We start from the raw sequence: 25117 nt of genomic DNA on the forward strand, positions 1-25117 counted from the left end.
GTATGCATTCCAGAGATGCAGAAATAACCATAGGAGGGTTCAGGAGTCCACAAGGCTCACTGTAAGATAGACTTGAGCTACAGTCCACTGATAAGCTGACTGCCACAAGCCTCTACTCTGACTGATGTGCCACAGTTACATTTTGGTTCTCCTGGAATTTGTCAGTTCAGCGCCAGTAGCTGGTAATCCCAGAAGTCTGATTATTTCCCTTCCCTCATGCACATTCACTCTGGTAAACAGCCACAGATCCCTTTGGGAAATGCTAGGAGAGAGCTTAACAGCCTAAAATGTTGGCTTCATAGTCAGGCCCTCCCTTAAGGGACCCAGATGCCCCTTCATTCAAGGAATTTTGCATCTGTAAATGAGCTTAGTGCGGAAACTGATCGAGAGCAGTGACCAAAGTCTATTTTGATGGCTCTTCAGACTGTGTTCACTAGACCTAGAACTTCCTCCTCATACAGACCAAGTAAAGAAAACTGAGTCACAAGCTAAGTAAGCATGAGAAAAAAGCAAGACACAATCCTATTTGACCTAGGAGAATCCCCGACAAACTCAAACCGGCAGCACCAAAGACCTGTGAAAGTGGGAGTGAATGAGGGGAAGGAAACTGGATAAAATTAGTGTTGGCTGAAAGTCTGTTTCAGAAGTAATTAGACCCCCCAGATCTTTCTTGCCATCACAGAAGAACATTAAAGATTTATTCCTCAAAAGGCTAAAGTAGACAACATCTGGATTAGCAAAATACAGGCACAACTGTGGACAAGATATTGGGCTGGAAACTGGGAGAGGAAGTGAATATCCTGGATGCTAAGATTTACAACCTTCTTGCTCCACTGAACCAGTATGTCCCTTCAGGCAGAAGATAAAAAGGACCTCTTCTCTTGGGACTCCAACTAAACCAAGAGGAGAGATCCAATGATACTACCTTTGAGAAGGCGAAACTGGAACCATTTCCAGTTTCCATTAAGAAGAGGGGTTGATCTTTGATAGTACCAGGCCCATGGCCTTCCACTGATATAAGCATTCTGATACTTTAAAAACTTCATAGAAACACCTAATACCAAAAGACTATGCATGGGTTTCAAAAAATTTTTGGACCCAAATAAACTTAGCCAGAGAGAATCTAAACAACTAAGCTCTTCCCCAGAAGCTTTGGCCAACAAAGAATGCTTCAAATAGCTTCTGCAATATATTCTCTTTTAATTCACATAGAATATGCAGGCTATATTAGTAAAGTTACTAACCTTCCTTTAAGCATGCAAGAAGCAATCCATGGAACCTAAAAGCAGTAGTAATTCTCTACCATCTAAAAGAGGTTTGAGAACCAAGGCAAGTCTTACCTATAGGGATGTCAGCTAGTCAGGAGTGGGAAGGGAGAAACGCCAAGGATAAGCCTAGAAATTCAAATCTGAGAAGTGTTCCATACCTTGAGCTGCTGTTGGAGTTCACTGTTCAGCCGGGCCAGCACTGCATTGGCTTCTTTATTTTTGCGGATAGCAGTCTGAATGGCCTTCTTCTGTTTGGAAGACTGCCTATAGAAAAGTACAAAGGTTTCCATGAAAAGCAACTTACAAGTCTAGACCTTTGTAGGTCAGAACTCTGATCCATCAGAGGTTCTAAACTAACAAGGGGGGACCGGCACTGTAGAGTAGCAGGTAAAGCCGCCGCCTGCAGTGCCGGCATCCCATATGGGCGCCAGTTCAAATTCCGGCTGCTCCACTTCCAATCCAGCTCTCTGCTATGGCCTGGGAAAGCAGCAGAAGATGGCCCAACTCCTTGGGCCCCTGCACATGCATGGGAGACCCAGAAGAAGCTTCTTGCTCCTGGATTCAGATCAGTGAAGCTCTGGCTGTCACAGCCAATTGGGGAGTGAACCAGCGGATGGAAGACCTCTCTCTCTCTTTCTGCCTCTCCTTTCTCTGTGTAACTCTGACTTTCAAATAAATAAATAAATCTTTTAAAAATTTTAAAAATAAACTAACAGAGGGCCGGCGCCGCGGCTCACTAGGCTAATCCTCCGCCTTGCGGCGCCGGCACACCGGGTTCTAGTCCCGGTTGGGGCACCGATCCTGTCCCGGTTGCCCCTCTTCCTGGCCAGCTCTCTGCTGTGGCCAGGGAGTGCAGTGGAGGATGGCCCAAGTGCTTGGGCCCTGCACCCCATGGGAGACCAGGATAAGCCCCTGGCTCCTGCCATCGGATCAGCGCGATGCGCCGGCCGCAGCGCGCCTACCGCGGCGGCCATTGGAGGGTGAACCAACGGCAAAAGGAAGACCTTTCTCTCTGTCTCTCTCTCACTGTCCACTCTGCCTTTCAAAAATTAAAAAAAAATTTAAAAAAATAAACTAACAGAGGATTAACGTCATAGGGCTCTAAAACTAAAATCTCATATTTACAGGTAGGTAGGCACAAACACAAAATGAAAAAAAAAATTGTTGAGATGAATTATTTACACCTGAAGTAATTCCCATTTTATATCTTGAATAAAAGCTGTGAATTGGCGCTTTTCAAAAATTTGTATTCTATTTATTCCAAGACTTTTAATAAGCATTTCTTCCTGACAAATCTCATTAACTGGAATGCCCTTTTTGTGTAAGCATTAATGGCATTTTAAAAACTTGCAGCTGTCCCTGGTGGACAAGTCTGGAGGAAAAGAATAGAACATTCCCTTTAGCAAAAATCCTACATTAACTTAGACTGCCTAACTCTTCTTTATTTCTTTATTATTAAGCATGAATGCCTGAGTGAGTGTGTGTGTATTCATGTGCATGCACCAGCACATATGTATGGCACCTGAAAGAAACACCTGAAAGAATATCATTATTAACTCAAATATTAAATTCACAGAACAGCTGTCACGAGGATGCTTATGCATCCTACTTGACCAACTACTGTATCCACTTAAACTGTTTGGCCATAAGTTTTACTTAGCACTCTCTTTGCCTCTCAGAATTGTTCAAGGTTGGGATGATAAATGAATATGGTAACCACAGGTATAACCTACCTACAACCTTTTCTCCTATAGTAAAAAATGCTAAATTCTTAGAGAAAAGGGGCAATTTATATTCTCGTAGAAAAAAATAACCATATCTGCAGTCACTAGGGGACAGGTTCTAGGCCAGAACAAATGAACTAGAATGAACTGTGATGACCACATAGATCTGAGTAATAGTCACTGAGACTATACTTTGCTCATCTGTAGAAGGCATAATCCCTTCCCTAGCAAATTCAGAGTTAAAGATTAATTTTTGTATCCATCTAGAATCTTCACAATCTGCTTTAAAAAAAAAAACATAGGGGATGTGTGTTTATCCTGGTGGTTAAGACACCACTTAGGATACCTGCATCCTACATCTGAGTGTCTGGTTTCGATTCCCGGCTCTGGCCCCTGATGTCAAGTTGGTACTAATGTAGACCCTGGGAGGCAGCAGTGATGACCAAGTAGGTAGGTATCTGCTACCCACGTGGGAGATGTAGACTGAGTTTCCGGCTCCTGGTTTTGACTTCACGGGCATTAAGGAGCAAACCAGCAGATGTGGATGAGTGTGCTGTGTGCTCTCTCTCCCCCTGTATCTCAAATAAAAAGAATCTGGTAGATAGCTAGATAATAGGAAGGATTTGTGGTTCCAGGGCAAGGTGGCAGAGATGTGCTTTCTCTACTCCTCTTACTAAGTACAGTTAAAACTCTTAGATATAATATATAAAACAAGCTAAGACAACTCTGAAAGATGTAGTAAAGAAGGCAAACCAACTAGGGAACTAACTACCCATGGAAACACATAGCAGTGAACGGCCTGGGTTTTCTTTTATTTCATATATCCCAAACTGGATATGGGAAAAGTCAGCACTTAATAAATTTCAATGAAGGCAGACAAGAAAACTTGCCCCTCTCCAATACCTGTTCTATATAGCCAAAGGACCTGGAAAGTGGTAATCAAGCAACAGGGAAGATTCTTAGCTAATAACTATACTTCTACAACCAAACACACTGCACAAAAAAGCATGGCCCGCAACCCCACCCTGATTAACAAGGCCAAGTAGGAAGCCCAAATGAGGCATCTTCCTCCCACCCATCAGGGTGATGTCAGAGAATTTTGAGTAGAAAGTGGGTTAAAGTCACCAGTTGTAAAACCTGCATCCCATATCAGAGTGTCAGCTCAAGTCCTAGTTGCTCCAATTCTAATCCAGCTCCCTACTATGCACCTGGGAAAGCAGTGGAAGATGGTCCAAGTGCCTTTGTTCCTGTCACCCACATGGGAGACCAGGATGGAGTTCCAGGCTCCTGGCTTTTGCTAGGAAAAGTCACTGGGGAAGTGAACCAATGGATGAAAGATCTCTCTCTTGGAGCCGGTGCTGTGGCATAGTGGGTAAAGCCGCTGCCCATAGTGCCAGCATCCCATATGGGTGCCGGTTCAAGTCCCAGCTGTTCCACTTCCTTTTTTTTTTTTTTTTTGACAGGCAGAGTGGACAGTGAGAGAGAGACAGAGAGAAAGGTCTTCCTTTTGCCGTTGGTTCACCCTCCAATGGCCGCCGCGGTAGGCGCGCTGCGGCCGGTGCACTGCGCTGATCCGATGGCAGGAGCCAGGTGCTTCTCCTGGTCTCCCATGGGGTGCAGGGCCCAAGAACTTGGGCCATCCTCCACTGCACTCCCTGGCCACAGCAGAGAGCTGGCCTGGAAGAGGGGCAACCGGGACAGGATCGGTGCCCCGACTGGGACTAGAACCCGGTGTGCCGGTGCCGCAAGGCGGAGGATTAGCCTAGTGAGCCGCGGCGCCGGCCTCTGCTCCACTTCTGATCCAGCTCTCTGCTATGGCCTGAGAAAGCAGTGGAATATGGTCCATGTCCTTGGGCCCCTACACCCACATGGGAGACCTGGAAGAAGCTCCTGGCTCCTGGCTTCAGATGGGCACAGCTCTAGCCACTGTGGCCAATTGGGGAGTGAACCAGTGGACGGAAGACCTCTCTCTCTCTCTCTCTCTCTCTCTCTCTCTGCCTCTCCTTCTCTCTCATTGTAACTATGACTTTCAAATAAATAAATAAATCTTTAAAAAAAAAGATATCTCTCTCTCCCTCTCCCTCTTGTTCTGTCAGTATGTCTTTCAAATAAAAACAAGCAAATCTTTTTAAAAAGATATATATCTCTAGACATTAGGGGGATGCAAATAAAATCACAATGAGACCAACTACACACCTATTAAAATGAAAAAATGTGTTAAATGAATACCAAATGCTGGCAAAGATGTATGAAATTCAATCTCTCATACACTGCTGGCGAGAATGTAAAATGGTATGGCCATTCTAGAAAGTAACTTGGTAGTTTCTTTACAAACTAAATATACACTTAACACACAATCCAATAATCACACTTATGGACTTTTATGCCAGAAAAATATAAACTTAGAAACACAGAAAAACCTACACATGGATGTTTATAGCAGCCCTATTTGTAATACCCAACAATTAGATAAAAACAAAATATTCCTCAACAGGTAAATAACTCCTAAGACTGTGGTACATCCATGCCACAGAATAATGCTAAGCAGTCTTGGCTAATACACACAACAACCCAAATGGGTATCAAAGGCATTATGCTGAATAACAAAAAGTGTCAAATTCAAAAAGTCACAGTCTGTGTGATTCCATTTATATAACATTCTCAAAAAGATAAAACTATCAAGATGAAAAATATATCACTGGTTTCCAGGGCTTAGGAATGGTGGGGAAATAGAGTTGTGACTTCTGTATCTGGATAATGGTAGTGGTTACAAGAATCCACACATATGACAAAATGAGATAAAATGACATGAACTCTACATATACAATATCCCAGGGTTCTGGTTTTGATATTGTACTTTGGTTAAGCAGAATGTAATCAATAATTGGGAGAAACTTGGTAAGAGATACACAAGTCTTCTTTGTATACTATTTTTGTAACTTACTATGAATCTGTTATTGTTCTAATAAAAAAGTTCTTTTAAAAGATATCTATCATGGAGCCAGCATTGTAGCACTGCAGATTAAGCCACCACTTGTGATGCCTGTATCTCATATGGGTGCTGGTTTGATTCCCAGCTGCTCTACTTCCAATCTAGCTTCCTACTAAAGCAGCTGGTAAAGCAGCAGAAGATTCCCCAAAGGGTCAGACCACTGTCACCCATGTGGGAGACCCAGATGTAGTTCTAGACTCTTGGCTTTGGCCTGGCTCAGCCCTGGCTATTGAAGCCATTTGAAGAATGAACCTACATATGGAAGACCTCTGTCTGTGCCTCTCTCTCTCTCCCTCTGTAAATCTGCCTTTCAAATAAATAAATATTTAAAAAAAATATGTATGTCACAACTGGATGTCCTTCTATCTTTAAACTACCGCCATGCTCTGTGTGCCAGCCTCTAACAGTTTCCCTCTTCTTGGAGAACTGACTTTATTCCCTTCCCTCTCCTCCACAGGGATGGACAGTCCTGTCTGTCTTAGGAAACCCATGCCTCCATTTTCATACTTGGATAGATGCTGGCTCATGCTGAGCTGACCAAATAGTCTGTTCCAGGGATTTGGGGGTATTCATGAGTTCATATCAGCTTGGGTCCTGCACAGAGAAAACATAATCTCTGGAGCTGAAGGTGTACGATTTCACAGAGAAAAACTACAAGTAAACTCTAAGAAGATAGAGAAGAATTCAGAAGCAGCCAAAAAAGTTTTTAAACCTCTCTTCTGATTCATCCCTGTCTCTTGTTTCCACGAATCACCTCTCTTTCTAATAAAGGATTTGGTTTTGATACCTCAAGTTATTTTTATTATTTAAAACCAAATGAGACCTGAAATAATGCAAAGATAAGATCAGGCCCAAATTTAGACACCAGTGTCAGCCTCAGAACACCTCTTCAGGGTCCAGTAAGACATTTAACTTGCTACACCCTCTTAAGAGTTGCTTCTAAGGTTTGCCTCCTAACTTTTTACTCAGTGTTCCAGGCTAGGCTATAGCTGAACCGGTCTCCAAGGAGAAAAACAAGCCAAGCAGACATTTATTTTGTCTAGTTTTACTGATTTGGAACTGCAGCACTATGCAGTGCAAGGTTTAGTGGCCGAGTTTTTCCCAAAACCTTCACTTGGGCCTCTCTGTCTTTAGGAACCTATCATCCTCAGTTTGAGCAGGGCACCTGACCACCCAGCAAGAAACCGTGCTTGGCTATCTCTGTTGCAGATAAGTAAAACCATGAAACTAAATTCAGGGGTAATGAGATCACAGATCAGTGTGATATGCCCTACCTCTGAATCGTGCCCTTAAAAAAGAAAACCTGGTTTTTCTCCATTTGTTCTTTATCCCTTCTCAAGTAGCCTGGAAGGCAAAGAGGATCTAGAACGAGAAGACAGAAGGTACCTGGCTTTCTTTACAAAAGTCCTCTACCCATCTGCAGCACTTACTAACTTGGACTTTTATATAAGGAAGAAACCAATTTCTCTATTATCTGAGCCACTGTTACCTGGCTTTTGTGCAGGCAGTTTAACCAATGTTTTCAAGAATATAAACTGGTTTTCCTAGATGACAAAAATCTTCATAGCCTTCACCCTGTGCCCTGACTAAAGGAATTCTGAGCACAGTTTCTAAGAACTGAATCTGTACTTTCCTCTACTTGGAAATGGTAGGTTTTCATCAGGTATGCCAATAATCAATCCCACAGACATTACAATACCACCATGCACGAAGAGGGAAGGAGAAAAGCATGCCAACTATATTGAGAACATCATGAGGTCAACCAAACACTGCCACAATGGCTGCTGGGAATGTCCCCAGACTCACTCATAGTACCATCAAATGACATCATCTATCTCCAAAAGTCAATACTTAACAGATATGAGTCATGTGGGGGAAAAAAACAACTAAACCAAATTGTTTCTTAAAAAAAAAAAAAGCCCAGTTTTGTCCTTACTGACGCAATCTGAAATCATTTTATTACTCGTAACCTGCACTCAGCAGTTCAGTTGAAAACAAAATTGTATTAATTCCTCTGTGCTGGGTAGCCAATGGCAGTATGTAAAGCTGAATCTGTTTCTGATGAGTCAGTTCTAATGTTGATTTCACCACAACTGATGACCATTCTGCAGCTGGTCTACCTTTTTTAGCTTTTCTCAATTGGTGTTCCAGTAGAGAATAAAGCCCTACAAAAAATGGCTTGTGACTCCTTTCTCAACGTTCTAGAAAATGACATATATTAACTACCACTCTAGATACGTAAGGCAGAGGTTAACTTACAGCAAACAATGGATGTCCAAGGGCATCAGAGCTTAGTTCTCTGCCAGAATCCTGGATAAGAAAGCATTACACAGACTAAACATCATGTGGCTGGCTGTCTCTCTTTCTCTCCAGGGTTATTATAAATGTAAGTCACTTCTTATCACTCCAAAATAAGCTGGTCTAAGAACTAAAATGAGTTGTGTGAAGTCCCCTTACCTCAAAGCTTAGATCTCTGTCATTTATACCACTAAATGTACTGCTAGCAAGCACTATCCTCTCTCAGCTGTATACCATATGGTCACCTCACCAGTGAGAGAATAAGATGGTGAAGGACACTCACTGTAAGGGTAGATAAAAGAAAATATGCTGAGACAACTGGGTATCCATATGCAAAAAAATAAGTTGGTCCCTAACCTCATACCATACACAAAATGAATACAAAACAGACTACATGGCTCAATGTCAACCTAAAATTGTCAAACTTTTAGAAGCAAAATTCAAGACTTGCAGTAAGCAACAGTTTACTAGATATCATACTCAAAATATAAGTGAAAGGAAAAACAAATAAATTGGACTTCAAAATTAAAAAGTTTTCTGTTGTAAACAATACCATCAAGAAAATAAAAAGACAATCCCATAGAATGGTAGAAAATATTTGCAAATCAAATACCTGACAAGTGAGTTGAATCTAGAATATATAAAGAACTCGTAACTCAAAAATAGATTAACAATCCAATTAAAAGTGGACAAAAGATGAGTAGACATTTCTCTAAAGAATATCTATATATATACACACATATATAGATGCTCAATAAGCACATGAAAAGATGCTCAACATCATTAGTTACTGAGGAAATGCAAAATCAAAATCACAACAATCACTAGGGTGACTAATGAAAATAAAACAGAATTGACAAAAAGTAGAGAAATGAAACTCCCATAGATTGCTGGTAAAAACATAAAATAGAGCAGCCACTGCAAAAGATGGTTTGGCAATTCTTCAAAATGTAAACAAAAAGTTACCATGCAACCCGTAATCCCACTCCTCAGGTACTATATATAAGGATAATTCAAAAGATCCATGGAAAATGGAATGAAAATCTCAATTTGATGCCAAAACTTTTGAAATCCATGCATAGTGTGGTCTTCAAGGTGCTCATGAAAATGAGTATTATGAGAAAACTATGAAGGGATTTGAATTTTTTGGGACCAAAATAAAGTTATATTTTAATTCAATTTTCCATGAATATTTTGAAGTTTTCTATATATCCAACAGAAATGAAAACATAAATCCACATAGAAATATGTACAGCAGCATTATTCTTTTTTTCCTTTTCTTAAATTTTATTTAATGAATATAACTTTCCAGTGTACAGCTTATGGATTACAATGGCTTCCCCCTCCCATAACTTCCCTCCCACCCTCCCCTCTCCCACTCCCTCTCCCCTTCCATTCACATCAAGATTCATTTTCAATTCTCTTTATATACAGAAGATCAATTTAGTATATATTAAGTAAAGATTTCAACAGTTTGCACCCACATAGAAACACAAAGTGAAACATACTGTTTGAATACTAGTTATAGCATTAAATCACAATGTACAGCACATTAAGGACAGAGATCCCACATGAGGAGCAAGTGCACAGTGACTCTTGTTGTTGACCTGACAAATTGACACTCTAGTTTATGGCGCCAGTAACCTCCCTAGGCTGTCGTCATGAGTTGCCAAGGCTATGGAAGCCTTCCAAGTTCGCGGACTCTGATCATATTTAGACAAGGTCATAAAAGACAGGGTGAGGATAGTAACCAATGATCCTAAGAGTGGCATTAGCCAGGTCTGAACAATTATACAGCATTAAGTGGGGAAGAGGACCATCAGTACACACAGGTTGGGAGTAGAGCCATTGGTGGTAGAGTAGAGGTTATGATTATGAAGGAATGAGGCCCAAGTACGCTAGACAGGGTCTAGAACAAAGGACAGAGTCATTATTAGAGGAGCTAAGAAATGTGCTGTCTAAGCTACAATTAAGTTTTCTGATTGAGAGGCAAATAGAACCTGACAGAAGGGGCTTGATAATAATCTGTTGGGCTTTAGGCCTTGTAAGTTAAGAGGCCCAGACCTATCTATCTCTTCGCATGGGGTACATCTTAAGGGAAGTGTGAACCTCCTAGGGGAAGGCACTCTGTTGACTTCATTACTTGGCTGGCCTGGGAGGAGAGCTGGCCAGGTAAAGGCAGGTGGCATCTCTAGCAAGAAATTTACAGTTCTGCCTGCAATGTTGCTGACCCTACTTGGCCATCCCCTTAGCTGCAGTGGTCACTTTGGAAGTTGGGCTGAGTGAAGGGCTTTTCAGCTTAGAGCCAATAAGATCTGTGGCTCTGACCTGGCCATTCTTCGACTCCAGGGCAGGTCCATTTCCAGTGATCCAACTCTTGGCAGAGCTGCCAGGGCTCTTCACAAGCTGACTTCTGCTGAAGCCCAGGCTTACCACATTGAAAGCCACTGCAGTGGACTGGCCTGTTGGGTCTCCTTGAGGGCAGATCACTGTACAGATCAGCCATTAATAGGCCTGCCACCCATTGCTTCTGATGTCTAGCTTTCTTTTCCTCCTGGTTTGTGTTAAAGCAGACCAGAGGATGCAAGTCAAGGGAGTGCCCGTGTCCCATCTCTAATCTTCGGTGGCCTGAACTACAAGTCTATAGTCACAGGCATGTTCTGTAGTAGTTTTTCTAAGGTAGACAATGCCCATGAGGAAAATTATATACTCACTTAAAAACTTTCTTTCCCTTTGGTCTGAAAGGGAGGTTTTTTCTACTTACTGTTTACTTCGCTGATGGCGAAGTAAATCTAGCTATGAGATTATTATTTAAGCTCTTATTTTGGCTATGCTATTACAGAAAAATGTTAGCCATCTCTTTTATAAGGTCTAAAGATTAAATTGTGCATCCTACAGATTCCTTCATAATAGAATTAGTTTCCTACCTTGAGGAGAATAGAGAAATGAAAGAACAAGTTGGGCTTAGAATAGAGAAATGAGGGAGCAAGTCCTAGAACGCTTGATGACAGTAGCAATATCACATGAATACTTAGCAAACAGTTTCAACCATTAGATAACAACTTAAGAAAACATTTACCAGAAGGTCCAATGCCTTCTATAAATTTTAAGAATCATGTATTTGGAAACACCTCTTAAATATCTAACATGGTGTAGTTTGTTTAACCAGTAAACTTAAGCACAAACATATAAAATGTTTTTAGTTTCTACCAACAAGTATAAAACATATGATGCAGAGATTCAGGTCACACGAATTAAAATGTATCTTTCATTAATTTTAGCAACTTAAATTTATGGACAATCTTATCTATAAGCCAATTAAAATAAAACTCTCAATAAAATTTTCCCATGTAGACATACAATATGTACACACATATAACATAACATAATAGACCAATATAGCAATTTTAATAATAGCTTTTAAAATCTTTAACTCTTTTTGTAGATTGCCAATTGATTTGAATTGCTTTTTGTTTTTAGTAACCTCAGTTAACCATACTTTCTCTCAGTTGGTACTGTTAATACATTATTGGCTTCATCTGTTTACAGAGCCATCCCAAAGTACTGAATACAATGGAAGTGGCTGGAAAAAGTCCATAGGAACCTATAGGAGGACAGCTAAACACAGAACCAACAACGCTTTAGTTTTATGAGCAGCAAATCATATATAACTGTGGATGACAAAAGACTTTAAGTTGCCATGTTTAAAATTATAAACTCATCAACCAACAAGAGGCACTTGCTTACTTCACAGTATTTTTGAAAGCACCTGTAGGATTTTACAAGTATTTAACCCTTTAGGCCTCTGGGGCTTTCTCATTAAGATAACTATCATGTCAAGTAACACAAGATCATTAGACTTTTTAATTCTCAAACATTTGTATTAATAGCATTTTCCATTATAGAAACTTAAAATTTAGTACCACGTCACATCTGGACAGTACTTCTAATATAATCCGAATAGCCTGATTAGTTGGTGTCTCTATAAGATGAGAGACATAGGTCCTTCGATTTTTTCAGTTGGGCCCAAACTGGAAAAACCAAAGTCCAAGATTTACTGGAAATTTGAGAGTCCAGATTGTTTGAAACTTTGATTTTTTGAATGCCTGTCAAGAATGCCAAGAAGGCTCAAAATCCAAAATATCTGGTTGAAATAAGATTCCTTAAAATCATGACATAATATAGAACAAATTTGATCATTGTTACAAGGTGATTATTCAAATCTTTGAAAATAAGCACATATTTAAATAACCCATAGCTCTTAATAAAAATTCAGCTGTTTTTGAACAATTAGAATTTAACAGACATCAAGAGAACATAATAGATTACTTTAACACATTGCTTTAACAGAGAATCAGAATTTAATTCTATGTCAAAGAAATTAAACTTCCTGTGATCTTTTGCTGTGAGGTTTCCTTCCTTTACCTTCTTTCATATTGGTGACCATGTTTCTGTGTTTCTGTGTGTGATACATCTTTAAGCATCTTTTGCAGGGCAGGACAAGTGGCGACAAATTCTTTCAATTTCTGTTTGCTATGAAAAGTCTTAATTTCACCTTAATTCACAAATGAGAGCTTTGCAGGATATAATATTCCGGGCTGGCAGTTTTTCTCTCTTAGTACCTGGGCTATGTCTCGCCATTCCCTTCTAGCTTGTAGGGTTTCAGATGAGAAGTCTGCTGTGAGTCTAATTGGAGATCCTCTGAGAGTAATCTGACGTTTCTCTCTTGCACATTTTAGAATCTTTTCTTTATGTTTCACTGTGGTGAGTTTGATTACAACATGTCGTGGTGAGGATCTCTTTTGGTCATGTTTACTAGGGGTTCTATGAGCTTCCTGTACTAGGATGTCTCTGTCCTTCTCCAGACTGGGGAAGTTCTCTGCAAGTATCTCTCTAAAAAGGCCTAATAATCCTTTCTCTCTCTCCATGCCATCAGGAACTCCTAGAACCAGAATGTTGGTTTTTTTAATAGTATCCTGTAGATTCCCAACAATATTTTTCTTTGGTTTGACTGTATAATTTCCTGTTCTCTGTCTTCTAAGTCGATATTCTCTCTTCTGCTTCACCCATTCTGTTTTTAAGGCTCTCTAATGTGTTTGTCATTTGATCTATTGAATTCTTCATTTCATTATGATTTCTTGTCACTATCACAGTTTCATGTTCTACTAGTCGTTTCATTTCATTTTGATTCCTCCTTAGTATTTCATTTTCATGAGAGAGATTTTCTATCTTGTCCATTAAGGATTTCTGTAGTTCAAGAATTTGTTTTTGAGAACTTCTCAGTGTTCTTATCAATTTTTTGAGATCCGCTTCTTGCATTTCTTCTATCTCATCATCTTCATAATCTTGAACTGGGGTGTCTTTTTCATTTGGGGGCATCATAATGTCTTCCTTGTTCTTGTTACCTCGGTTTTTGCATTTGTTTGGCATAATGGAGATATTTTTTGATTTCTTCACTGTGGTGTTTTTTCTTTTTATACTATTACTCTAGATTAAGTGGACCCTTAGAGGCTTGAGATGGGTGTGGCCTGAGAGCTCTGTTTGGTTCCTCAGGGTTGTGGGTGTGCCAAAGGTGACACTCCCAGGTTAGGCGTGGTAAATCTCTCTTTTTTATTTCTTTTTTTTTTTTTGATTCAAAAGGGAAGTAATTCCACACAGCTGAACAGAATTGGAGGTAGTTAGCAGGCGAATGATATACCCACAGGAGCCAGAGATCGGAAGCTCTTTCCCAAGGACCACACAGGGAATCTCTGCTGCCCTCAGTGTGGGCTCGAATTCTCCTGCAGTCTCCCACTGGGTTGCCAAGGCTACCGAACTGTAGCATTTCTGGAGAGCACTCACGTGAATTCTGTGAGTTCTCTCCCCCACCGTCTCCTTCTTCACAGTATCAGTTCACCAGCACCACACATTCACTAGGTCCTAATCTCCTGTTATTTCACCCCCCCAGAGTCAGGTTTTTCTGCTAGGCTCAGGGCCGGTGCAGACCTGAAGTCGCCCTGCTTATGACGTATGTCCAAAATGGTGCCTGCTCTTTGTCTTGCTCGCCTTTGAGAGGTGAGCGGAGAGAGAGAAACTCGTGTCTGTATTGGTCACTTTTTTTTTTCTCTCTCTTCTAGTTAGCCTGGTGAACTTTTCCCCATGGAGTTTCAAGCCTCGTTCCCTCTAGTCTCCTCTTTCCACTTGCCCACCGGTGTCTCGGGCTATTGAGGTTCGGCTCACCTCGCGTTCCAGCGCTGGTGTGTTGATTCTGCCGCTGGTGTCCCGAACTTGGGCTCCCACGCTCTCTACGCAGGTCCACTGTGAATCACTAGTTCTGGAAGAGTGTCCTCTGCTGTTTCTTCCCCTGCTCTTCCTTGAACCTGCAGTATCTCCACTTTTATTAAACTGTCCCTTCCCGGACTATCAGTGTGCTCCCTTCCTATTCCGCCATCTTGCCGCTACTAGCAGCATTATTCTTATAGGTCAAAAAGTACAAATAAGCCAAGAGTCTAGCAACTAACTGGTGAATGGATGCATAAAATGTGGTATACATCTACTCTATGCAAAATAATTTAGCAAGAAAATAATTATGTTCTTATTCATGCTACATCATGAGTGAACTTTAAAAACACTGTAATTAAAAGATACCCAACATAAAAAGATCATATGTTGCATGATTCCATTTACATGAAATAGCCAGAAATCCACAAATAAAGTAGATAACTGTTTCCAGGGGTTGGGGGAAAGGGAGAATGGAGAGAACAACTTCTAATCAGCAGAGAGATTCTTTATAGGATGGCAAAATGTTCTAAAATTGACTGTAATGATGGTTGCATAGATTTGTGAATATACTAAAAACCATTGAATTGTATATCTAAAAGGATAATCTGTATGCCATATGAATTATATTTCAACAAAGCTGTTTTTTGGAAAAGAGAAAATAAAAGATCACTGTGTGAACTCCAGGGCCGTGCCATCCACTTTGGAGCATATCATAACTACAACTACTGAGTATTAACACGAACTGGAAATTAAAACGGGATGCTGGGGTAGAACACGAGAGAAAATTTAGACAAGGTCATAGTCAAAGTGGAAGATTTAGCCATCTTTGTCCCAGGTAAGGATCCATCCCCCAGGCTTGAAGGTGGCTGGAAGATCGCCAAAGGTCTCAGTGAACATGAAGAATAAAGTATACTTCCTTTATGGACTGACATCACCAAGAACTGTGCATTTGAAAAAAAAATCATCTGAAGAAGAAGGCTACAAAGATGCAGAATGGGACTTTGGTTTCCAAGGCGAGCTGCTACCACCACCCACAGAACATGCTGACTTTCTTACCACAAGAGTATAAACAAAACAAAGTCCACAGAAGCCCCTAAGACCTGCAGGGCTCCTACAGCAGTGTCATGATGGTCTGGAGCATTTTACATCAGTGACCAATCGGGCTCACTAAAGTTGAGAGACAACAACAGATTTCTGCTCACAACACTTCACTCAATTTCACAATAGACAAATTAAGGCAAATCTAGGGAAGGATGGTTTGTCTAGGGCCTTGCCATCTCAGTCCCTGGCCATGTCTACAAGAGTCCTCATTCTTCCTCAGCTACCTGTTCTACCTGTTTAGACAGATGTTAGAGAGGTTCTGAATGTGCCCATTCTTTGTTGAAAGAGGTTAGCAACAGAAAGTTTATGGGGATTAAAAATAATCACATAACACATCTACTGAAAACGGGGGATGTGGGACATGGAGCTAGCCATTTACCCCAGGGGAACACAAGATAAGACAAAGAGGGCAAACTACTATGTATAGTACTGTTATACAAAATCTGGGCCAGCAAAAGGAAGAGGGGTAGGGAAGGAAACCAAACCAATCCCAACCAACACAATACAGCCTAGGACTTGCCTGCCTCTGAGTCTGGTTGAGTCCTAGTGCTCACAAAGCTTTCTAGGTGACTGAGACTTTAATCCCATCACAGAGATGAGTAAGGTAAGACAACTAGCAAATCTGTGGACAGGTGTGAGTGTAAATGTAAACACAATTAGATACATATATTTGCAGATTTAAATGGAAGCTTCTGCTGTCGCTCTCATTTGTCTGATTCACTTACTTTTGGACTGTAGGATGAGGTTTCATGGCTGCTGTGGAAGTTGGCCCACCTACAATGGTAGAAGGCTCTGGGTTTTCTGTAGCTTGATTTTCAGGTCTGAATTTTCTACGAATGGGCTTTGATGGCGGCTGAGAATATGGTGCATCCTACAAATTAAAAACAAAATGAAAATCGAAAAGTTAAATGTCCCCCTACCCATCATGCCAATGCCCATGTTATTGTAGCCCTGTCCCCAAGATCAGATGGCTGTTCTATTCAGACTCCACTTCTGAGGATATATAGCTAATTCCTGGCTTGGCAAGAACTGGAGGGACACAGGCATGAGATTCCAATGGCCTTCCAGCCTGCCTACCCTCTTTCCTTCCTTCATTCTTTTAGTCCTTCCTTCACTCCTACTTAGTTTTCATTATTTTAATATTTTATTTTTTTATTAAAATGTAATATTTGTACATTGTATGGAGTATGGGGAGTATGGGAGAATACTTCAACACACACACACACATACATATAGGATAAACCTATAAAACCAGGCCTACACTTTCTATTTCCTTATCTTTTCTTTCATTTGGGAGCCTACAGTTCCTGTATTACCTGTTCCTGACATCTGGAAGGATGTCAGGTCCAGAGGCCTTCCCTTTTTCTCTTTCATCTTCTTTTGTTCATGTTTCAAGCAGTCTATCCCTTCTTGGCATTTGCAACTCACATAGACCCTGTATACATCTCACAGCATAAGGCCTTTTCTAACTGCAGACAGAATGGACTTCTGGCTCACTTTGGGAATATAAGTTTTGGATTTTATAAAGGTCTTAGTCACAAAATCATCATTCTCTTTCTCCTGATTTCTAAATGAAGTGGAACAAAAGAGCCACAGTATGTTCGGGAAGGAGACAGTTGGACTGTTTCATTGGAAGATCCTCCTAACCTGGTCTCCTGAACCCGAAGCCCACTCTCTCTGATTAATGAAGGGCTTGGGAGAGAATGGAGGGCAACTAGAATGGAGAAGACGATGAAGAGGGAGCAGCATGAGTGAGTGGCACCTACTAAGCAGATGGCAGGTGACTCAATGGCATGGCCAGGCAGAAGTGAAGATGCTAGGATACAAGAGGAGACCATGGGATAAGACGAAGAGGAAACTATCCCATTCCAAGAGGTACTCATAGAGGCTTGACACATATGTACAATTTCACCCTTCTCATAGCACTTTTTTATCTTACTAGAAGATCAAAAGGCCACCATGTTTAGCTGGAAGGTTGTGGGGTGGCAGGGCGGTATAAATTGTCAGCAAAATCCAATGTCAAGCCCAGGAATCTTTAGGTTCTTAATCTTCAAGAAGAACCCACATTTCAGAAATCAAGATCATTGGAATTCCTTTCTGAAGGTGGCAACCTTAAAATAGTACATATGCTAGTAGAAAGCAGGGCTCATAATGCCATCAGTACAGGATCCTCATGCTGGTCTTACCTTCTTTGCTGGACTACTTTCTCCAGCCTGCGAAGGGGCTCTGCTCAGCTGTGGGAGTAACTCAGCCTCAGAGACTTGTTCAGACTGTAGCAAGAGATAAGAGGGAGGACAGAAATGCAAAAACATAACCACCTAAATATATGTGAGAGAGCACTTAGGAAAATAGCCACTAAGGGAAAATTGATTTAGACCAAATTATAAGCAAGCATGGTTAAATCTGCTGATCCCCAGAGAAAACACTTTCATAGACCCTGTTAATTCTTCCCACTCCTCCTTTCAATCTTATGAAGAGGAACCCGGAGACTTTCTTCTATAACTAGATATACATATAGCTTAAAAAAAAACTAATGGTTCACAAGGCCAAACTCTAAAAATAAGACTTCTCAGGAAAAGTTTGAAAATTGAAGATTTTAAATCAAACATCAACTAAAAAAATCATCAAAATAAAAAACAGTGCAGGGGCTGGCACTGTGGTACAAGGGGTTAAAGTCCTAGCCTGCAGTGCTGGTTTCCCATATGGGCACCAGTTCGAGTCCTGGCTGCTCCTCTTCCAATCCAGCCCTCTGCTATGGCTGGGAAAACAATAGAAGATGGCCCAAGTGCTTGGGCCCCTGCCACCCACGTGGGAGACCCGGAAGCAGCTCCTGGCTCCTGGCTTTGGATCAGCCTAGCTCCAGCCATTGCAGCCATTTGGGGAGTGAACCAGCAGATGGAGGATCTCTCTCCCTCTCTCTGTGTAACTCTGCCTTTTAAATAAATAAATCTGGTTTTTTGTTAAATCTTTAAAAAAAAGTGCACTTTTAGTGTCAAATTCCTAATGAAGAAGCACTCCATTAAGTGTAGCTCTTTACCTTAATAAAAGGAAGAGGGTGTGTGGAGGGAAGAGCAATGAGAAGGGTTGGTATTGCTGAGTGGAATGGAATCAGTGAGCAAAAGCACAAAGAATGGCAAGGAATCCCCCCAACGCGAGTCAAGGTAGGGCAGGCGCTGAACAGCCCAGTGGAAGGAAACAGGCTGACTAGGTGTCACGTGCAACTCCTTATTTCCCCAGGGCTCACTGCCTTCAGCTGTGCTCCAGGACTTGCTGTCAGCTGCTATTAACCAGTGAGGCAAAATGTGAACACGCAGGAAAAAAATAAAAACCTGCACATGAACCAATGTGATTTCCACCCCATACTAACATCAGTCCTCTATTTACCCACAAACTAATCTACACTGCAGAAATTCACACTGTAGCACAACACAGTGCCTTCACGTGCCACTTGGGTTGCTATTTGGCCCTCTCTAACCTTCCTCGGACTCTACAGAAACTGCTGCTTCCCAGGGGTGCTAACTTTCTCCCATTTCACAGACTTGGGCTGTCTCTCAAATCTTCTCCTCATTGACCTGCTCGGCATGGCATCATTGACTGCCTTTTCATTTCTTTTTTTTTTTAATTTTATTTAATCTATACGAATTTCATGTATTTCTTATATACAGATTCAGGAACATAGTGATACTTCCCATCCCATCTTCCCTCCCACTCATGCTCACACCCTTTTTCCTCCTCCCTCTCCTATTCCCACTCTTAATTTTTACAAAGATCTATTTTGAGTTTACTTTATACTCATAAGATTAACCCTATACTAAGTAAAGAGTTCAACAAATAGTATGAAAAAAAAAAAAACACTTCCTCAACAGTAGAGACAAGGGCTATAAACAACAATCAACTGCCCTTTCAAAACCCCTGTCCCTGGCATGTGAGAAGCTGCAACCTCCTATTTGGAATCATACTCTCTCTCTTTTATGTTTTGACTCCTCTTATTCCTCAAATGTAGGATCTCTCAAAATTCTGTCTTCAATTTCACCTTCCCAGTTTTCCCTCTGTTCATTCTGCCCCAGAGTAATTCCATTTGCTCCTACATTTTGTACCAACCAAATCTCCACCTCTTCTAAATCCACTATACAGGCTCCCAAGGTGCCTGATTTCTAAATCCAAGTATATTTTCTAAGTATACTCCTAAATCCAAGTATATTTTTATTCCTCTCTACTATTAAGGATAACTGTCCATTACTGTCATATTATTAACACTGTGGCACACTGAACACTTACTATGCGTCACACACTGTAGAGTGCTTTACATGAATTCTCACATTTCAGCATCACAGCCCTAGGAAGTAGTTATCTCCATCCTATTGATGAAGACATTGAAGATGAAGAGGTTAAGGAACTCACCCAAGATGACACACATAGCAGAATCTGAACACAGGCCTTAAGTTCCCAAGCTGGGCAGGTAACCAGTACACTCTAGAGACTCAGGCATTCTTAGATGTGAGTGTCATGAGTGCTACTCACTCAGAACATATGTACCGAACATCTACAGGCAGGCCCTGTGCTAGTGCTGGCATTCAAGGATGAAGAAGCCAAAGACTGGTTATAATGAGCTTGAAGTCTGAGGGAGAGGCAGAGAAATGACCGGAAAATTGTGTTTCCATGGATTGTGGTGGGGACATGTGGCCACTACAGAAACACTGAGCCACATGGGCCAGCAAAGACTGGGCAAAGGTAAACTCTCAGTGGAAGCCTGAGCAATAAGCAGGATACAGCCAGTTAACGGAGCAACACGTGGGGATGGTAGGAAAGGAGGCTCCCTAAGTGGGCTCATGGAGGACCTCCTAAGCTCCAATACACAGAATTTCAGCCTGAAGTACCACGGGACTACTGCCATCAATCTCCAAGACAGGAAACACAGGAGAAGCAGAAGTAAGGCAGAGTGTGCTTTTAAGCACACTGGGTTTGAAGCACCTAGGAAACAGCAAAGCTAAGCTGTCTAAGGGCTGTTCATTGTCAGGAGTCGGGGGAGTACAATGTTCACCTCCCTTTCCCTAGAGGTTCTGACAAATGGTGTCATAGTCCAAGATCTGTGAGCCAAACGGCAGTTTTACACATGGCTGAGGGAGGGTCCAATAACACCCTGCATGCCTGCTTTCCCATGAACTGTTTTGAAGAAGGCAACTCACACCTGAAGCCTCCATTTGCCTTCCACCAGAAAATCTATCTATTGTATCAAAGGCATATGGCCAGCCCCACTCCAGGAATGCAGACTGCCCATGGAAGGTAGCACAAGTGCACAGCAACATATCCCACCAGGGAGGCAGAGAGAGGTGACAGGCCTCAGCTCTCTGCTTTTCGAGTGGTCAGGTCTCCGACATCAGGCAGAGATGTGTGCCCTACTGCTCTCTTCCCTAGGGAGATGAGTGATGTTTCCTTCTCATGGAATTACTGAGGAACATGATAAACTGGCCCTCTTTTCAACATAAATGAGGATTCTGAGCACAGCAAAATACTAGAGTATCTTTGTTATTACTTCCTTTTTTTCTTAAACATCTCTATAAACACAAACAGCACTGTGATGGGGGTGAGAAGGATGAGGAAGCAACTGCGAGATGTACCTCAAAATATTTTTTTCCATGTACAAATTTACCTTCCTAAAACTGCAAAGGTCTGAGGTGTTCTAGCTCTGTGACTCCTAAGAGACAGCTCTATACAGACTGCATCTAACATCGGTCTCCTTAGGAAGAAACCCAAGAACTCCCCACCTTCCTTCTGTTCCATGACCTGTTCCAAAGGGGTCCAACTACTGAGAAGTCAGGGGAGGGAATCTCATGAGGCACCTGGAGCATGGGAATCAGAAAGGTCCCAGAATAAAGAAGAGACCTGTAAGAGCCAGAAGTAATCCCAGGAAGAGATGGGGGAAAAACAGTTTGGGGGTGGGGGCAAAGAAGAGATTTAGGCATACAAAAGCCCCATTCACAGTAAGCTATTTCACTTTCCTTTGTAGAAATAGTGGGGGTGGGAGAGAGGGTATGGGGAGAAGAACTGCAATATTTCAAAAGCTGTACCTATGAAATTTATATTTATTAGAGAGGAGCTTTCTAAGAAAGAGAGAAAGAGAAAGAGAAAGAAATAGAGGAAGGAAGGAAGGAAGGAAGGAAGGAGGGAGGGAGGGAGGGAGGAAAGGAGGGAGGGAGAGAGGGAAGGAAGAAAAGAAGGAAGGAAGGGAGGAAGGAAGGGAGGAAGATAGGAGGGAAGGAGGGAAGGGAGGAGGGAAGGAAGCAGGGAAGGAGGGAAGGAAGGAGGGAGGGAGGGAGGGAGGGAGGGAGGGAGGGAGGGAAGGAAGGAAGGAAGGAAGGAAGGAAGGAAGGAAGGAAGGAAGGAGGAAGGAAGGAAGGAAGAAAGAGAGAGAGAAAGAAAGAGAGAAAGAAAGAAAGAGAGAGAAAGAAAGAAAGAAAGAGAGAGAAAGAAAGAAAGAAAGAAAGAAAGAAAGAAAGAAAGAAAGAAAGAAAGAAAGAGAGAGAAAGAAAAAGAGTGTGAGGCTTACATTAGGCCTAGCAACTAGAAAGCAGAACAAATCAGGGAAGTTCCTTTGCTATTTCTTCAGACTTTTCTGAATTACTAATTGTGGAAGAATGATAACCCATGAAAACAGGGGAGCCTTGATGGCTCACTTTTTTTCTCTGAGCATTTGAGAAAGTTGGGGGAACAACTCTGCCACCATGATAGTTGTATTCCAAAGTTTTGCTTCTCTGAACTGAAATTCAAGGCCTGACTCTAATGAAAGAAACAAGTATTTGGTTCACAATTCACATTGCAAATGGCAGTGCTGCCTTCATGGCTTCTGTGCAACAACACATACCTAGCCGGGATGCAGCAAGCCAGGAAAATGTACTTCAAGCAAAGAATTCACTGAAACCCAAGATGACGTACCTTATATACTCCTCTGCCCACAAATGACAAATGCATTTTCATTCTCCTTTTGCAATGAAAACCCTGCATAGCAAATGGATTTAGAAGGTGCCACCATTCTGAATATGCAGAATTGTCTGTGGCTTTGCCCATTCCCTTGGTTGATGGGACAATATGGCCTCTGTTCAGCTTGCTTCCCAGAAATGGACACAGGCCCAGAGAGGCTAAGCACTTTTGTTCATTCACAATTCAATTACACAGATATTTATTTTGTATCTCTGATGTATCAAGGCCCATGGTAGATGTGTGAGATGTAAATAGGAGGAAGCCTGCTATCAAGGCATTGTGGTGGCCACGCCAAGATCAACTTTACCTGGCTGCCACAGCCCTCTCCCAGATGCTTTGAGTGCTGGCTACTAAGGACTCACAGCTTTCCTTTTCTATTCCCAGGGTTCATGTAGCGAGGAAGTGAGACCTCTTGCCATAAGCCATCTGAGTGAACTATCACAGAAGTAGATCCCTCAGCCCCACTTGAGCCTTCAGATGACTGCAGTCCCACATTACATCTTGCCAGTAGCCTTAAGAGAATCCCTCAGCTAGAACTACCCAGTTAAGCCACTCTAATAATCCTGACCCGTGGAGACAGTGAGTTAATAAATATTGGTTGTTTTAAGTTTCTAAAAAGAAAAAAAGCACTCTAGAATGTATGGAATTTTTGATCTAATAAAGTAGAATGACAGAAAGGAGTAGGGAGAAGAAAAGGAGGGCTGATGACGGAGAAGGGCAGTGAAATAGATTGATATATGGATTGCCTGCTGCCCACTGAGCACTGCCTTCTACTTCCATGCTTTGCCCTACACTGCAACATGCAGAAATCAAGGAATGTCTAATCTTTTTTGGAAGTACCAAATTCTTTGAATTAAATATCTCCCAGTATGAGATGCTAAAGTAGTTTCTGTTTTCTCTACCAGACCTTGATGGATATCCAAGGTACTTTAAAAATTTCTTAGAAAGTTTGAAGGTTTATTTATACTATTTGAAAATCACAGTTGGAGAGGGAGAGGGAGAAAGAGATATCTTTCATTTGCTGGTTCACTCCCAAGATGGCCACAACAGCCAGGGATGGGCCAGGCTAAAGCCAGGAACCATGAGCTTCTTCTAGGTCTCCCACATGGGTGGCAGGGGCCCATAACACTTCAGCCATCTTCCTCTGCTTTTCCCAGGCCATTAGCAGGGAGCTAGATTGAAGTGGAGCAGTGGGACAAGAACCAACACCCATATGGAATGCCAGTGTTGCAGGCAGTGTTACACCACAATGCCAGCCCCAGAAAATGGAATTAAAAGATAAGTTTAGGGGGCTGGCACTGTGACATAGTGGGTAAAGCTGCCACCTGCAACACCAACATCCTATATGGGCACCAGTTTGAGTCCCAGCAGCTCCACTTCCGATCCAGCTCCCTGCTAAAGCACTTGGGAAGGCAGCGGAGGATTGTCCAAGTCCTTGGGCCCCTGCAACAATGTGGGAGACCAGGAAAAAGCTCCTGGCTCCTGGTTTCGGCCTGGGCCAGCTCCAGCCATTGTTGTTCTTTGGGGAGTGAACCAGCAGATGAAAGATATCTCTGTGTCTCTCTTTCTCGCTTCCTCTATAACTTGGCCATTCAAATAATAAATCTTTTAAAAAACCTTATTTTGGTAGAGAATCTCTTGAAGTTCATGCTTTGCTCCTAATATATCTTTTCCAAGAACTTTTTGAAAATTGCTTATACATCCATGTTGAGGATTTAGAACTTATTCTAAAAGACTTAGGGCCATTGAAGAGCATTAAGTAGGCAAGTGATCTACCTAGATTTGTATTTTATAAAGATTATTCTAGATCCAGGAAGTGACAAGGACTAGAAGCAATCCATACTAGAGGAAGGGAACCCAATTAGAATGCTGAAGAAGACAAGAGATAATGTTCAGGGTGGGCATTTTACCCAGTGGATAAGACACCGCTTGGGATGCTCACAAATCAAAGTGCTTGAATTCAAGTCCCAGTTCCACTCTTGATTCTAGCTTCTTGTTAACCCTGGGAGGTAGTGGGGATGACTCAAATACTTGGGTACTTGCCACCCAGGTGGAGACCTGGAATGAGTTCGTTCTCTCTCTCTCTCTGTCTCTCTCTCTCTCCCCCCTTCTCTCCCTTTCAAATAAAAATTAAATAAGTTTTTAAAAGGAGATTGTGATATAGACCAGGGTGGTAGGATTGGGGACTGGGAGATACGAGAGTCACTTAAATGGAAAAATAGGTATGAGCGGTCTCCAACAAAGTTTATGGAAATGAATGTTACCAAAAAATGCATGGATTTCAAAATGGATTTTGCACCAAAATGAGATTCTTAATTCTAATTATCCATGAGCTACACCCTTGGTGATTGGTGAAATGTGGTAAACTTGAAAGAAAAGAACAAGGACACACAGAACCCAAATTTTTATCTTAAATAATGATTAAGGGCTGTGACAGAAAATAAAGAATTATAGCAATATAGAAATTGAAACAACTAAGCAGATTTATCATAAAG

General features: G+C 41.7%; 1 protein-coding gene across 6 annotated transcripts in view; it reads right to left on the minus strand.

Moving 5' to 3' along the window:
- REPS2 (RALBP1 associated Eps domain containing 2) overlaps positions 1-25117 on the minus strand; it is a 258360-nt gene that overhangs the window by 4548 nt on the left and 228695 nt on the right. For all 6 annotated transcript variants that reach the window (XM_062183462.1, XM_062183461.1, XM_062183458.1 and 3 more), the window contains 3 exons: positions 17831-17914; positions 16370-16515; positions 1427-1532 (listed from right to left, as the gene is read on the minus strand). In XM_062183462.1, coding sequence (XP_062039446.1) covers positions 1427-1532; positions 16370-16515; positions 17831-17914 — 336 coding nt within the window. The remainder of the gene's footprint in view (positions 1-1426; positions 1533-16369; positions 16516-17830; positions 17915-25117) is intronic.

The sequence above is a fragment of the Lepus europaeus genome, chromosome X, assembly GCF_033115175.1.
Source record: "Lepus europaeus isolate LE1 chromosome X, mLepTim1.pri, whole genome shotgun sequence".
Taxonomy (NCBI): domain Eukaryota; kingdom Metazoa; phylum Chordata; class Mammalia; order Lagomorpha; family Leporidae; genus Lepus; species Lepus europaeus.